General features: G+C 42.7%; 1 protein-coding gene across 1 annotated transcript in view; it reads right to left on the minus strand.

The window, feature by feature from the left end:
* LNPEP (leucyl and cystinyl aminopeptidase) overlaps positions 1 to 12,523 on the minus strand; it is a 124,706-nt gene extending 112,183 nt beyond the window's left edge. The window contains exon 1 of the mRNA XM_021009147.2: positions 12,305 to 12,523. Within this exon, the coding sequence (XP_020864806.1) occupies positions 12,305 to 12,323 (19 nt within the window). The 5' untranslated portion in view covers positions 12,324 to 12,523. The remainder of the gene's footprint in view (positions 1 to 12,304) is intronic.
* Positions 12,524 to 14,747: the final 2,224 nt, after the last annotated feature.

A 14,747-nucleotide genomic window follows, 5' to 3' on the forward strand; every position in this document is an offset into this window, starting at 1 on the left:
TCATTGATCAGTTACTCTCTCATTCTCTCCTCCCCTTCTCATTCTTTTCCACCACCCTCCAATCAGAACCAAGTACAACACCCTCACCTACCAAACATCAAGGTCCTCCTCATAATTATGAAGAGAAAACTAGAGGAAGGAAGAAAAGATAGAAGCAAGCGTTTGTTAAGTACTTATTATGTGCCAATCACTGCGTTAAGAGATTTTTAAAATGTTTTTCATTTGATCCTCACAACAATTCTGGGAGGAAGATGCTATTTGCCTCAGTTTCTTTATCCATAAAATGGGTTTAATAATAATACCTGCCTCCAGGAATTGTTGTGAGAATAAATATTTGTAAAGCACTCTGCAAAACTTACAGTGCTATTTAGATGCTAGATGTTTTATTATCATTATCATTATTTCTAAGTATCCTGCCTCTAAAGCAGAGGTTCTAAACCTTTTTTTTTTGTGGACCTCTTCAGCAATCTGGTAAGGCCTAAAGAACTCATCCCAGATTTTTTTTAATGCATAAAATACATAGGCTTACAAAGGAAACTAATTATACTGAAATACAGTTATCAAAAAAAAATTTTTTCAAAAAAGCTCACGGATCCCAGGTTAAGAATCCCTGCTCTAAAGAGTGCTACCTAAAGGGTTCCTACATGTGAATATTTTGTTAGGCCTTTTCAATTTTTGTAACCCAGAATCCAGATTCTTAAAATTATCAAGACCTGTCTTAGGTCATCTCCTTTCCCATTAAAAAAGTCTACCAGTAACACTAGCTCCAGCGAGTAACACTTGAGGCAGTACTTGATTGTGTATTTCCAAATGATCATAGACTAAGAGCACAAAAAGAACCTGCTGTCCCTCTACCTCTCATTTTACAACTGCAGAAACTGAGGCTCAGAGATGAAGAGCTCTGGCCAACGTCACCCCACAGCCACACCAGAATCCAGTTCCAGCTGCTATTGCTCCAAATCTAGTGCTCTTTCCCCTACTACTTCCTTTTCCAGGCTGATTCCCAGCCTGTGTGTAGTGATAGATGGTCAATCTCTTGGCCTTCCTGGGTAAAACTCCAAGCTGCCTATCCCAGTCTTCCTCTACCCTGCTTCCTCTTTCCCCAGGAAGTTTTTTGCAGGTCCTAGTGAGAAAAAGACTGACTTTAGCAGTGCTACACCGTACTCCAGTTCTGCTCAAGGATTTTATCAGCACCACCAACCCATCTCGGCTCAAGTAATTCCACCTCCCAAAAAAGGCAGGTCTACTCTCTCTACTTCCCTCCACCCTACATACTCCCTTTCTTCCTTCGTTGGTTTCCAGCCCAACTGATGGCATTCAGAGATTAGGAGACTGCTGACCCTCGAGAAAGTCTAGAAAGAAAACCAGCTGAAATGTTGTATCATACGTACCTGGAATGTATCAGGAAGAATTCCTCTCAGAATAATCAAATCCACAGGCTTCAAGGCCATGAATCTCAAACAGTAACCAGCAATTTAATTTAGTTTTTATTCTCTCCATTGTTTTCAATATTTTATTTCCTTTTTCTTTCAACATATGAATGCTTTCATCTTATGTTAAATTTGTAATTTTAAGGAAGCATTCATTTTTAACTCATTTGCTTAACAGTATGCAACCACAGGAAAATGACAAGCCAGGAAAAAACACTGTAGAGGTGACACAGAGTAAAGTAGACTGTACTTATATATTAGCAGGTAGTGTAAAATATTTTGCCTGAGCATGAAAGAAGCCAATGAGACTGACCACAAACAGATTCTGAGTATTGGGATGACCCTATCATATTGTAACATCTTCATTTTGTTGTTCAGTCCTGTCTGACTCTTCATGACCCCATTTGGGGTTTTCCTGGCAAAGATATGTCCAAGGCCACATCTGAACTCAGGTCTTCCTGACTCCAGGTTCACCACTCTATCCAATGCTTCACATGGCTGCCCCTAACATCCCCACAGGTCCTCCATATGTAAGGCCCAGCACTTAGCACAGTACCTGGCACATATCAGGAGCTTAATAAATGTAGACTGATTGATGTCAGTTTCTCTATTCATCTTTCCTACTCTTTGTCTCAACTAGTCCTACTAATTTCCTTTTCAACCATGATTTTATCACACAACTCATCACCATTCAAGCCTAACATATACGATTCTCAGTCCAATCCAGGTCAAGGACAGGATTAGAGATTACAGTTTCCATAATCATAAACCCTATGTACCTCCACCCCACCTTTCTTTCATGTGTGTCAACTTCCTCTGCAAACCTCGAGATATGCATTTTCTCCATCACCTCCCAGAAGACTAACCAGTGTAAGCCACACTGGATCCATTACCACAGAATCTGGGTCCTGTTCTCCTAAACTCTGGAGAACTCTTGACCCAAAATCCTGAAGCAATGGGCTGACACCAGCTTATACTCTGCCAACCCATGAACAGCTTTTCTGGAGAAAAGGAATTACTCATCCTGAAATTTCTTCATCTTCCCCAAACCCAATGCTTAGGAAAGGTACTGGGGCAGCTTGATGGTGCAATGGATAGAACTCTAGGACTAGAGTCAAGAATCTGACTTGAACCTGAATTCAAATCCAGCCTCAGGCACTTACTGGTTTCCTACCCTAGGCAAGTCACTTAATCCCTATTTGTCTCAGTTTTCTCATCTGTAAAATGGGAATAGCATCTACCTCTCAGGATTATTGTCAGGATCAAATGACATCATAATTGTACAGTACTTACCAAAGTGCTTGGCACACAGTAAGCACCATGTAAATGTTAGTTATTATCATTACTAGGGCTACCTATGAGCTACCTAGAACTGAGACCCATAGTTCTCTGACTGCCCTACAGATATTAGAGATGAAAAGAATAATACTCATCACCATGCCCTATGGTTTTGGAAGATGTAGTCAGGGTATGATGAATTAGAATTCAAATTTCACTTCTGATGCTTTGTGACCTCAGGGAAGTCATTTAAATTCCCCAGTTTCCTCATTTGTAAAATGTTGTGTTGGGACTAAATAGTGTCTGAGGACCCCTCCAAGCTCTAGACAGAAAATCCATGATTCTATGACTTCTAGTCTCATAATACAATAAAAAAATAGAGAAGTAACTGATTTGCTTGAAGTTCCACAGCAAAGGCAGTGACAAAGCCAGGGCTAAGACTTTCTGACTCCTATTGTGGTTCCACTTCTATTCTACTCCCTTTAACAATTTACTCTTTCTGCACTAATCCTCCTGAACTCTTTAAGGGATAGGAGAAAGAAGAAATGGGGGTGGATAGGAGGGGGAGAGGAGATGAAAGAGATAATCTCCTAGTTTAGCTAGGTGGCCAGAGGACCCAGAGTCAGAAAGACCTGAATTCAAATCCCACCTCAGACAACTACTAGCTGAATGATCCTGGTCAAGTCACTGAACCTGTCCACCTCAGTTTGCTTATCTGTAAAATGGGGATAATAATAGCACCTACCTCCCAGGGTTATTACGAGGACAAAATGAAATATTTGCAAGAGGCTTTGTAAATCTTACAGTGCTGTAGAAAAGCTAGCTAACATTATATATTATTTATATTTACTATGTCACAAAATTAAAGGCTAACTTGCTCATAATTTTCACATGGAAAGAGTGATTTTTTTTTAGTACCCTATTCCTAGAGGGAATACTCCATCTAGCTTTATATATGATAAAAACCATAACAAGACTGCCTTAAAACCTAAAAATACCTAATTTACTGCTTAGAATTCCTACAATTGCCTGAAAGTTGTGAAATATTCCTAAATGAATTTAAATCTGAAAAAAAAATAGAGCTTTACAAGTAGAGCTGAGTCCTCAGGTAGAAGTCATTCAGACTGGCTCTGTTTAGTTTATGTACCCTTAACATATTCCCATATTTATCCATGATTAAAAATGCTATCTACCTCTAGAGAAGGAACTGATGGAGTCTGAATGCAAATCGAGGCATACTCTTTTTTTTTACTTTATTTTTCTTCTTTTTTTATCTTTTTTTTTTCACATGACTAACGTGGAAATATGTTTTGCATGACTACACATGTACAACCTATATCAAATTGCTTGCCTTCTCAATAAGGGAGGATGGGAAGGCAGGGGGAGACTTCAGAACTTAAAATTTTTAAAATGAATGTTAAAAATGTTTACATATATAATTGGGAAAAATATTTAAAAATATACTCCCATATGTAAGCCAAAGAACAAACCCTTTAAAAATTCTATGGAATCAAGATTTGGCCAAATAATTAACTACTTTGGAATATAACATATCCTTTTGGGCTGAGGAGAGGAGAAGGGTGAAGAAGACTGAGAGCAGGGAGAAAGGAAATTTATTTTAAGTTGATGCTTTCTTAGGCCAGCATTTATTTACTTAATGAGTTTCATAAAGGCATCCTTCTTTCAAATCACCTAGGATTAGTATAGAGGGGGAAATGAGCCTGATTTATGCTAACCTAGTACCCCAGTCAAAAGACCCTAAAATAATAGATGCCAAAACCAACTGGAGATAAATGCATATAGATCAATACCAACATTCCTAACACAGCATTCGCAGTCTAATGAGGCATAAAATTCACTGTCAAAACATTTCTGAACACCAAGCCAGAATCACTGAATTTGAGAGTTAGAAAGCCCCACAGCAGCCATCCATAAACAAAAGGAATTCTCATTATAATATACTAAACAACCGAAAAATAAAGCAAAAAAAAAAAGTATGCTTCAGTCTGCATTCAGACTCCATCAGTTTCTCTGGAGGTGGATAGCATTTTTCATCATGAGTAAATATGGAAATACGTTAAAGTGCATAAACCAGTTATTCTGAATTACTTATATCTAAGGACTCACCTCTACTTCTAAAGCTTCTGCATGAAAATCTCCAAGCAGGGGAAACCATTCACCTTCCAAGTAGAACAGGGGTAAAGGTTAGGAAATCTCTGCAGATATCAAGCCTAAATTTAGCTCATTATAACAGCTAGGTGGCGCAATGGGAGAGACAGGCCTGAATTCAAGAAGACTCTTCCTGAGTTCAAATCTAGACTTACTAGCTGTGTGACACAGGGCAAGTCGCTTAACCCTGTTTGCCTCAGTTTCCTCAACTGTAAAATAAGCTGCAGAAGGCAATGGCAAACCACTCCAGTATCTTTGCCAAGAAAATCCCAAATGGAGTCATGAAGAGTTGGACATGACTGAAAAACAACTTAAGAAAAACTTCAACCCAGTGTTTTGAGGCTCTTCCTCCTGGGCCAAACAGAACAAGTCTTAAACCTTCTCTCAATGACAGCCTTTTGACTACTAGAATGTAGCTATCTCTCTCTCACACACACACACACACACACTCTCACACACTCACATCTCTCTCTCTCTCTCTCTCTCTCTCTCTCTCTCTCTCTCTCTGTGTTCCTTCAGCTAATCCTCACACACCTTGTACTCAAGGTCATTCACTACCATCTTGGCCACATTCTTCTGGACACTCTCCAGCTTATTAAGGTCCGTCTTAAAACACCAGACCTAGTAATGAATATAACACTCTAGATCTAACAAGGGCAGACTACAATGGGATTAACACTTAGGAGTTCCAGGAAGCTAATGCAGTCAAAGATCCAATTAGCTTTTTTGGCTATCACATCACACTGCTGAATCGTACTGGGCCACTATAACTCCTTTTCAGAACAATTATTGCCAATCTATGCCTCCCTTCACACCTCCCCCATCTTAGTGAATTTCATTTTCTGTACCGAAGTACAAGGCTTAGTTATCTAAGACGAATTTTTCATCTAGATTCAGCCTACAACTCTAGCCTATTAAGATCCCTTCGAACCTCAATTTTGTCAGGCAGTGGGTTAGCTATCACTTCCAGCTTTGTATCATCTGCAAATCTAATGAGCATTTCACCAATGCCTTTATTCAAGGCATAGATTAAAAAAAAATTAAATAGCACAAGTCTAATCCCTGAGGACCTGCCCTGAAGACCTTTGGCCAAAAAATAACAGAAACATTAACAAAATAATGACTCTTAGAGATACGAGATATCCAACCAGCTCTAAATACTTCAAATTGTTCTAACATCTTAATTCATCTTTCTCCACCTTCCTCACAAAAATATTAGGAGACACTTTCTCAAAAGCCTTGCTAACAGCATTTCCCTCATCTACTAGCTTATCTGGTCAAAAAAAGGAACTAAGGTGGCATGGGCGGTTCTAGATGAAGCATAATGGCCTTTGTAATTGTCACTTCCCTTTCTAGATGTCAGACAAGCATCTCTTTAATAATCTGTTCTACATTTTCCCAGGAATCAAAGTCAAATTCCTTGGCCTATAGTTTGCAGACTCTAATTGGGAGAAGGTACACACTATTTTTAACTCTAATGGATCTGTGATTTCATCTACGTGAATACTCAACCCAACAAGGCAGACCTCAACGATCTATACCTGTCTATCCTGTTCACGAAGGGATCCAACCAGGCTACTGGGAGCTTTGAGAGCTCTGAGCTTTGACACTGCATGGATACCAACGGGGCATGAAGACTGCTCATCTGGTTAGCTCTGGCTCTCTGTATGTAATTGCCCCATTTTTTGACCATGTGTCCCCCAAACAGAAATTGGCTATCATATGATTAAGCTTCCTTGCACTTTCACATGTGTCCTCTATAACAAACACAGATTTGATTAAAGTTTGCCTCATTTGGTTACTGCCTTATATGTTGCTGGTGCTCAATAAAAACTAATAATGAATAAGGCCAGAAAAAGCAACTACTTAACAGTGTGAACAAAAATATCCCTCCTGGCATCCACAATCAGGATGCCTGAAAATTTTCATGATTAGTCCTTCTTTAAGGACCTTTGGGAGACTAGTGAAGTTGAAGCTAATGTTACCTGAAAAGAGTAATAGAATAACTCATAGTTACAAGGCAAAGTAAAGAGTCCAGAGGAAATAGAGATAAAACAGGTACCTTTCCCCAATCCTGCCTTCAATCCTTCCTGTCTCACCACCTATATGCCCAGATCATTCAGTCTTCCAATCCTTAAAACCCCTTTCTTGACTGCCATACTTTTAAGCTATTGTCCTATATTTTTCCTCCCTTTTACAAACTCCTAAAAAAAAGTCTCCATTTGTTACCTCCATTTCCTTTCCTTCCCACTCACTAGCCAACCTCTCATAATCTGGTTTTTGATACTCACTTGACTGAAACAGCTATTTCCGAGATTATCACCAAGTCAAGTCAACATGCATTTATTTATTAAAAGCTTACTATGTGTCAGGCACTATTATTAAGAAGTAGGGAAACAGAAAGGCAAAAACAGACCTTGCCCTCAAGAAGCCAAAATTGTACAGGGGCAGACAACATATAAATAATATGTGTGTGTATAACATATATATGTATATACTATGTATTGTACACACACAGAGAAAACTAGTTTATGTATCATTTTATTTATTTTATATGTATATACTATGTATTATACACACACACAGAGGAAAGACACCCAATAGTCTTTTTTAAATTCTCATTGCACTTGACCATTTAGCAGTTTGTAACCCTTCTGATCAGCCCCTACTCCCATCTTTCTGACCCATTCCTCCTCAGCTTCCTTTGTTAAATCAACCAATCCCTTCACCATTAAGAGTGGCTGTCTCCCAAAGCTGGGTACTGAGGCCTCTTCTCTTCTTACATTCTCTCCTCTGCTGCTATGGATTCTATGCACCTCTATGCAGATGACTCCCAACTCCTGAACATGTCCCCTGGACATCTCCACCATGATGTACCACAGCCCACTCAAACTCAACATGTCCAAAAAAATAACTCACACCATCCTTCCAATCCCTCAGGTTCTCAATTCCTCCCTCTCTCAATCAGTTTGCCAAGTATCAGTGATCTGGGGGCACCTGGGCTCAGCAAATACTGTGATGAACCCGGAGTCAGAAAGATCTGAGTTAGAATCCAGCCTCAGTCACTTACTAGCTGTGTGACACTGAGCAAGTCACTTAGTGTCTGTTTGCCTAAATCCACTGGAGAAGGAAATGGCAAACTACTCCAGTGCTTTGCCAAGAAAACTCCGTGGATAGAACGGTATTATTGTGCTATGGTCGGTGAGGTCACAAAGAGTGGGACAAGGTTGAAGGACTGAACAATTACATAGTTGATCCTCCTCCCCAGGAGGGGCTGGGGGAGAGGTCTCTATCTTCTCTCCAAGGGACTACTGCAAGAGCCTCCCAACTGATCCTCTGTCTCTTCTCTCCCTCCTCTCTAATCTAGCCTCCACAAAGATAATAAATTGATAATCCTAAAACCCAGATCCAATAACATAAACCCTCCCCTGCAACCACTCCCCCCTCGAAAAACAAAAACAAAACTTGCCCTAGAATAATATATAAAATGTAAAATCTTCAGCCCACATTTAAAGCCCTATACTCAGGTTCCAGGGCAGCTAGATGGCCAGTGGATAGAAAAATGGGCTTGGAATCAGGAAGATTCATCTTCATGAGTTCAAATCTGGCCTCAGACACTAGCTGTGTGATCCTGGACAAGTCACTTAATCCTGTTTGCCTCAGTTTCCTCATCTGTAAAATGAGCTGGAAGAAGAAATGGAAAACCACTCCAGTATTTTTGCCAAGAAAACCCCAAAATGGAGTTACAGAGAGTTAGACACAGCTGAAACAACTGAACAGTCAGGTTCCAACCCACCCTTTGCACCTCATTTTGTATTACTCCCCCTTTCGTGTACTCATGATTCCAAACAAACTGGCCTATCAGCTGTTCCCCATATGCAACAATCCATCTTTCACCTCCATGTCTTTGCCCAAGTCTGTAACAGACTCCCACTTTACCTCAACCTAACAGAATAATACCAGTCTTTCTGGAAAGCACAGCTTAGGTACTACCCTCCACACAGGGTTTATTCTCATCTCACCATAATTATTAGCATTTCCTCTCTCTTGAAATTATTTTTAAATATTTCATTTTTTCCCAATTATATATGACTAATTTTTAACATTCATTTTTTAAAATTTTGAGTTCCAAATTCTGTCCCTCCTTCCTCCCTCCCTCACTGAGAAGTCAAGCAATTTGATATAGATTATACATATACAGTCATGCAAAACATATTTCCATATTAATCATGTTATTAAAGAAAATATAGACAAAAATAAAGTTTAAAAAGCATGCTTCTATCTGCATTCAGACTCTCTCCGTTCTTTCTCTGGAGGTAGATCGCATTTTTCATCATAAGTCCTTCAGAACTATCTTGGATCACTTTACTACTGGAATAACTAAGTCATTCACAACTGATTATCATACAATATTGCTGTTACTGTGTACACTGCTCTTCTGGTTCTGCTCATTTCACTTTTCATCAGTTCATGTAAATCTTTCCCAGTTTTTCCGAAAGCATTCTGCCCATCATTTCTCATAGCACAACAGCATTCCACTTTAAAATTTATTCTGCACATACTTAGTTTTGTATTTACTTAAAAGGTATGGGTCGGATGGCAAATATTCAGACTCCCTTTCCATCTGTGTATCCCCAATGTCCCCAGCTTACTTTGCACACAATAGGTATTATATGTTAATTGAATATTCAAGGTACTGTGCAAAGACGAACAAAGAAAAAACTAGAAACTGAGCGGGTAACCTATCAAAAACATGACTAGCTAAACAAATTGTGTTATAAGAATTTAATGGAGTATTAATACAGCATATTTTAGTTCAAATGCAGCCTTAAACATTTACTAGCTGTGTGACCCTGGAAAAGTCACTGTTAACCTCAGTTTCCTCAAATGTGAAATCTGGATAACAGCATCTACTTTACAGGATGGCTGTGAGGATAAAATGACAAGATTTGTAAAGCCCTTAGTACAGTGCCTGTCATACAGTAGGTGCTACATAAATGCTTATTCTCTTCCCTTTGCCCCATACAAGAAAAAAATGAGGGATTCAGAGAAATATGAGAAGACTTGTAGAAAGAGATATAAAGCAAAGTAAGCAGAGAACCAGTAGAATAATATATACAATGACCACAATAATGTAAAAGAAAACAACACTGAAAAACAGTTGACTAGATGAATTGCAATGACCCATTTTAGACCTGGAGAAAAAAAAGAAACATCACACTTTCCTTCCCCCCATGGGTGAGAGGTGGATGAATACAGTTCCATGCCATGTTCAACAACATTAAGAAATTCTAATGCAATGTTATGAAATAAATGGTACTATCCTTATCTTTGGAGATTATCCCAAATTCCTAACCACAATAGCAAGGCATTCTAATTTTCTATTCTTATTAAGGAAGACTTGACAAACCTCCCTCCCAGAGTACTCATCCTTTAAAAAAAGACATCTTATTATTCAAAAATTTGAAAAAAGCAATAGAAAAAGAATTAGACATCCAATTTCTTACATTTTAGGCATTAAAATTTGCCAACACACTCCCAAATGACTGAATTCTTCAAAATTCCTAAATCCAGATCCCTACAGGTATGTTACATTAAACTGTGGTTTGTTTTGTTTGTGAGGGACAAGGAATAATGGACTAGTTTTAAGAATTTTTCTTCATTTTTATAAAATAAAAGTTTTTGACACTACTTACTGAAATGGGAGGAGATTGTAAATAAAACACCACTAGTTGTACAATTATGGTGCTCCACACATTATGCTTCAAAACAGAAAACTACTGAGCCTATGATCGAAATTATAGTACAGGTAATTATCTTTTTAAAGGATTTAGTATGAAAGATCTGTATTAAACACAAAAGTCTATGTTAAATAACTTTACTAGAAGATCCTCAAAACTACAAATAAAATAATACCTACAGGGGAAAGGAAATTCAAAATTCAAAGTTGCTAAGACTAATCTACTTTACCAGTACTTTACCAGAAAGATAGATTACTACTTACTAAGCAGAATCAGTCAGCAGGGCATTAACTTTGAATGTGTGCTTGGGAGTGCACAAAGCCACCCACACTCTCTAACTCAGTGTCTCCTTAATGACCAACGGCACACAATTTTTAGAATACGGGGAGGAGAGAGGGGGTGAGGGTGCAATGGAAAAAAACATGTTTTTGAAGCCAGTCTTTACAGGAACCAGATCCTAGCCTCCTGCTCTAACCAACTCAGTTCCCCACCTCAACCACATTCAAAATACCTGTCAACATGAAAGTGAACACTATATAATAACTCCTGGAGAATAATGAAAGTGACCGAAGTTTTGGTATAAAAGTTCTCCCCAGGTAGTTAAATCTACTTCCTGCTTAAAAAAAATAAAACAAACCTATTCACTGAATTCTATACTTCACCAACTACTGCAATAGCACAACCCAAAACTAAGACTCCAGCACTTTTATCTAAAGTGAAAGTAGTTGGTTTTACATAGATAGGACTTAGAGAGTTTCTGAAGCAAACTTAACCGAAGTCTATCTGACAACGGGCCCTAGTTAGTACCCAAACTGTTTTGTCCTACCTGATGTCACAAATCATCCATCTTCTCATCACAGTGGAGGGCCCTAGAAACTACAGAGGTCTAGGGCTCAGATACGGACCACATTGAGCACCACGGCGAAAAGCTCTTTAAAATTATGTGGGCGTTTCAAAGCCCATTTGGTTTGGGACGCTGTCATTGCTGGAGGGGCTTTGGGACTGGGGTTATGCATACATAGGGCAGAAAGGATGGGACCAATGCGGGAAACCCGCCTTGGCAGTGGGACAGGTAGGGAAGAAAGTCCTTTTGAAGTTTCCCCATCCCTCCAATGGTGCTGCCACCTCTCCTCACTCCCAGTGAAAGCCTTCCTGCACCCACTTAAGTTTCTATTTTGGCAAATCAGGGCTGCGCCGGGAGGCTGAGCAGGCGCCTTGATCAATTATTAATCAATCAACATTTACTAAGCGCCTACTAGGTGCCACCTTTCCCACCCCACATCACTCTGGGGAGTTCCACTGTGACTCCCCAAGTTTCTTCCCAGCCTCTGTCATTTTGGGCACTTGGGCTGCACAGAGGAGTAACTTTGCCATCGGCCCACACCGGGGCTTCCCGGGAGCAGGGGGGTGGAAATGCCGCAGGTCCGTCTGCCAGCCGCACCCCTCCTTCGAGGCGGGCGCGGGGCTGACCTTCAGCGGGCAGCCAGGGGCCAGGCCTTGCAGGCGAAGCTGCCCTCCTCCCCGGCTCCCCGGCCTCCAGCCTGCCCCTGCAGCCCCTGCCCCTTCCCCGCCCCCCACCGCCCCAGAGGGCAGTGAGCCAGGAAGCGGAGGTGGCAGCCCCCCCCCCCACGCGGGCCAAGTGCACCGGACGTGCGGCGGGGCAGTGGCTCAGCTCGCACCACTCACCGCTGGTGAACGGCTCCATTTTTTCCCCGCGGCGGCTCGGCGCTGGAGCAGTGCACAAGCTTCCGACTTGTAGACCCAAACCGAGCCTGCCTACTGAGCATGCCCAGCCTCGGCGACTTTAAACAGGCAAGGAGCAAAGCAAGGCCGTTCCACCGCTTCGCTACAATCCGCTCCGGGCTTTAGCCGGGGCCGCGAGCCCGGAGCTAGGCGAGCGAGGCGGGAGGGCGGGGGGAGGAGTGTGTGCGCTCTCAGATTCCGAACCTCCAGCAGCTTCGGGGAGGGAGGGGCGAGGGAGCAGAGGGGCGGGGCCAATTCTTCCGGAAAAGCCACGCAGCCCCTCCCCTCTCCTCCCTGGCTCCCTGCGGGCTACTTGTGTTAGAGACCAGCATAGGGGCGGAGCGGGCATTGCCGAGCAGGCTGACGAGAGCGCGAGGGAGGCCGGGCTTCGGGATTACTAGTCGCACATTGGGCCTCTTCCCCAGCGGTCAGAAATTGGAGGGAGAAGTGCCGGGGGTTCGTGGGAAGGCTAGAGAAGCGTGCCTGGGACCCCCGTGAAGTGGGGTTCTTAGTATCTATCTAACCCACTTTCTCCCACGGGAAAAAGGCACCCACGTGTGCACGGCTCCCCTGGTACCCGCCAGAATCCCCCAGCGATGCTCAGTCCCCAGTGGCCGAAGGACTTTATTGAAGCCAGGAGGGCGAAGCGTCAGAACGATGTCGTCTCGATCTCCAAGCCCGGAGGATGCCCGGGGAGAAGCCTCTGGGCCTGGAGGCCGATTCTTGTGCCCGGGACCCCGACCCCCTCTGAACCTGGCCACCTCCCGGGCCTGAAATTCCTGGTCTTTGAAAGGAGCGGATGGGGTTCTAGATGGTCCCCAAGATTCCCCCTCAAGCCCCAATATAGTGTGACTCTTTTGTACCAATGCGTGTCCCCCCCACCACACACACACCGTTCAGGGGCTCAGCAGCCCTGAGTCGACCCCTCTGATAGAGATAGATCGATCGATCGATATTTATGGATATATGTGTGTGTTCGTGTGTGACCTCAGGCAAGTCACAGCCTCAGTTTCCCCATCTGTAAAAGAGGGCTAATAATAAAAGCTACCTCCCAGGGTGCTGGTTGTGTGGATAAAATGAGATAGAGCATTTGTAAAACTTTGCAAACCTCGAAGCACTAGGTAAATAAATTATAGACAGGTTTCTATCTATATCTGACATAGATCTACGCCTATAGACAAATCCATAGCTCTACATAGTTATAGATAATTATTAATAGATATAGCTATATGACATCTAGATCTATTATCTATACATAATTTATTTACCTAACGCTTTACAAATGCTAGATCTCATTTTATCCACATAACAACCACCCTGGGAAGTAGGTGGTGCTATTATTAGCCCCCTTTTACAGATGAGGAAACTGAGGCTGTGCCTTGCCAGAGGTCACACAAGCTAATAAAGCGTCAGGAGTCATTAAACTCAGGTCTTTCGGACCCAGGCGCGTTATATCAGCCTCGTTAGTGGGCAATGAGGTCGAGCCCCACAAGTCGACCCCCAAAAGAAGAAGTCTCAGGGTCTCTGTTCCCGCGACCACAGTAGCACCAGGTGCCCCGCCTCAGGTCCAGCCCATCTCAGCACCGAGACAGGCACGTGGTCCCAGGTAAAGAGACCCAGGCTTAAGGCCCGCTGTGGGCGGTAGAAGCTTTTCTGCTCCTCCTAGCCCTTGGCCCCGCCCTCCTCCCTGGCCCCGCCCTGCTCCTCCCTCCCTTCTGCATGGCACCGAGGCTCTACCTTATTTAGAGTTCACGGCCACCTTCAAAGCCTCGGCCTCGGCTCCTCCCAGTTCGGCCTCCAGCAAAACCCGGAGGGACTAGGAGTCGTAGGACCACCGCGCATGCTCAGTGGGTACGGCCAGTTTTGGTATGGAGAGAAAAGCGTGTCTGTACACCTGCACTTCCCACCGCTAGCTCAACCGTGCCCGGAGGCTTTGCAAAGTGGACTCCTACCGATGCCCAAAGCCAATTTCCCCCGCCCCCACCCCACTGAGGAAGTGGAGCTGGGAGGGGAGGGCGAAAATGTTTGCTTTGCGGGGAACCTTCTGGTTTGCTTCTGGCTCCTGCGGCTACCACCTTTCCTGTAGTTTGTGTCAAACAGCATCAGTGTCAGGCTGGTTTTCCTGCGGCTTCAGGGTTTTCTTTGCTACTGCCACTTCCTGTACTCAGTTCCTGGGGGGCTAAAACCACCAAGCTTTTGATTCTTCTCTTGCATGCCCAGTGCAAGCACCCCTGGTCCCCTGGCCTTTGTTTCTCTTGTTGAGCTACAAGAAGTCTACAATGACAATCCTCCATCCAAGTCTACTGAAATCCACTGCCCAGGCCCGTTTTTAAAGATGTGAAAAATAAGTCTCAGCTAAGCGTCTTGCCCATGGAGTCAAACAGCT

The sequence above is a fragment of the Phascolarctos cinereus genome, unplaced genomic scaffold (genome assembly GCF_003287225.1).
Source record: "Phascolarctos cinereus isolate Bilbo 61053 unplaced genomic scaffold, phaCin_HiC Scaffold_4;HRSCAF=312, whole genome shotgun sequence".
Classification (NCBI taxonomy): Eukaryota; Metazoa; Chordata; class Mammalia; order Diprotodontia; family Phascolarctidae; genus Phascolarctos; species Phascolarctos cinereus.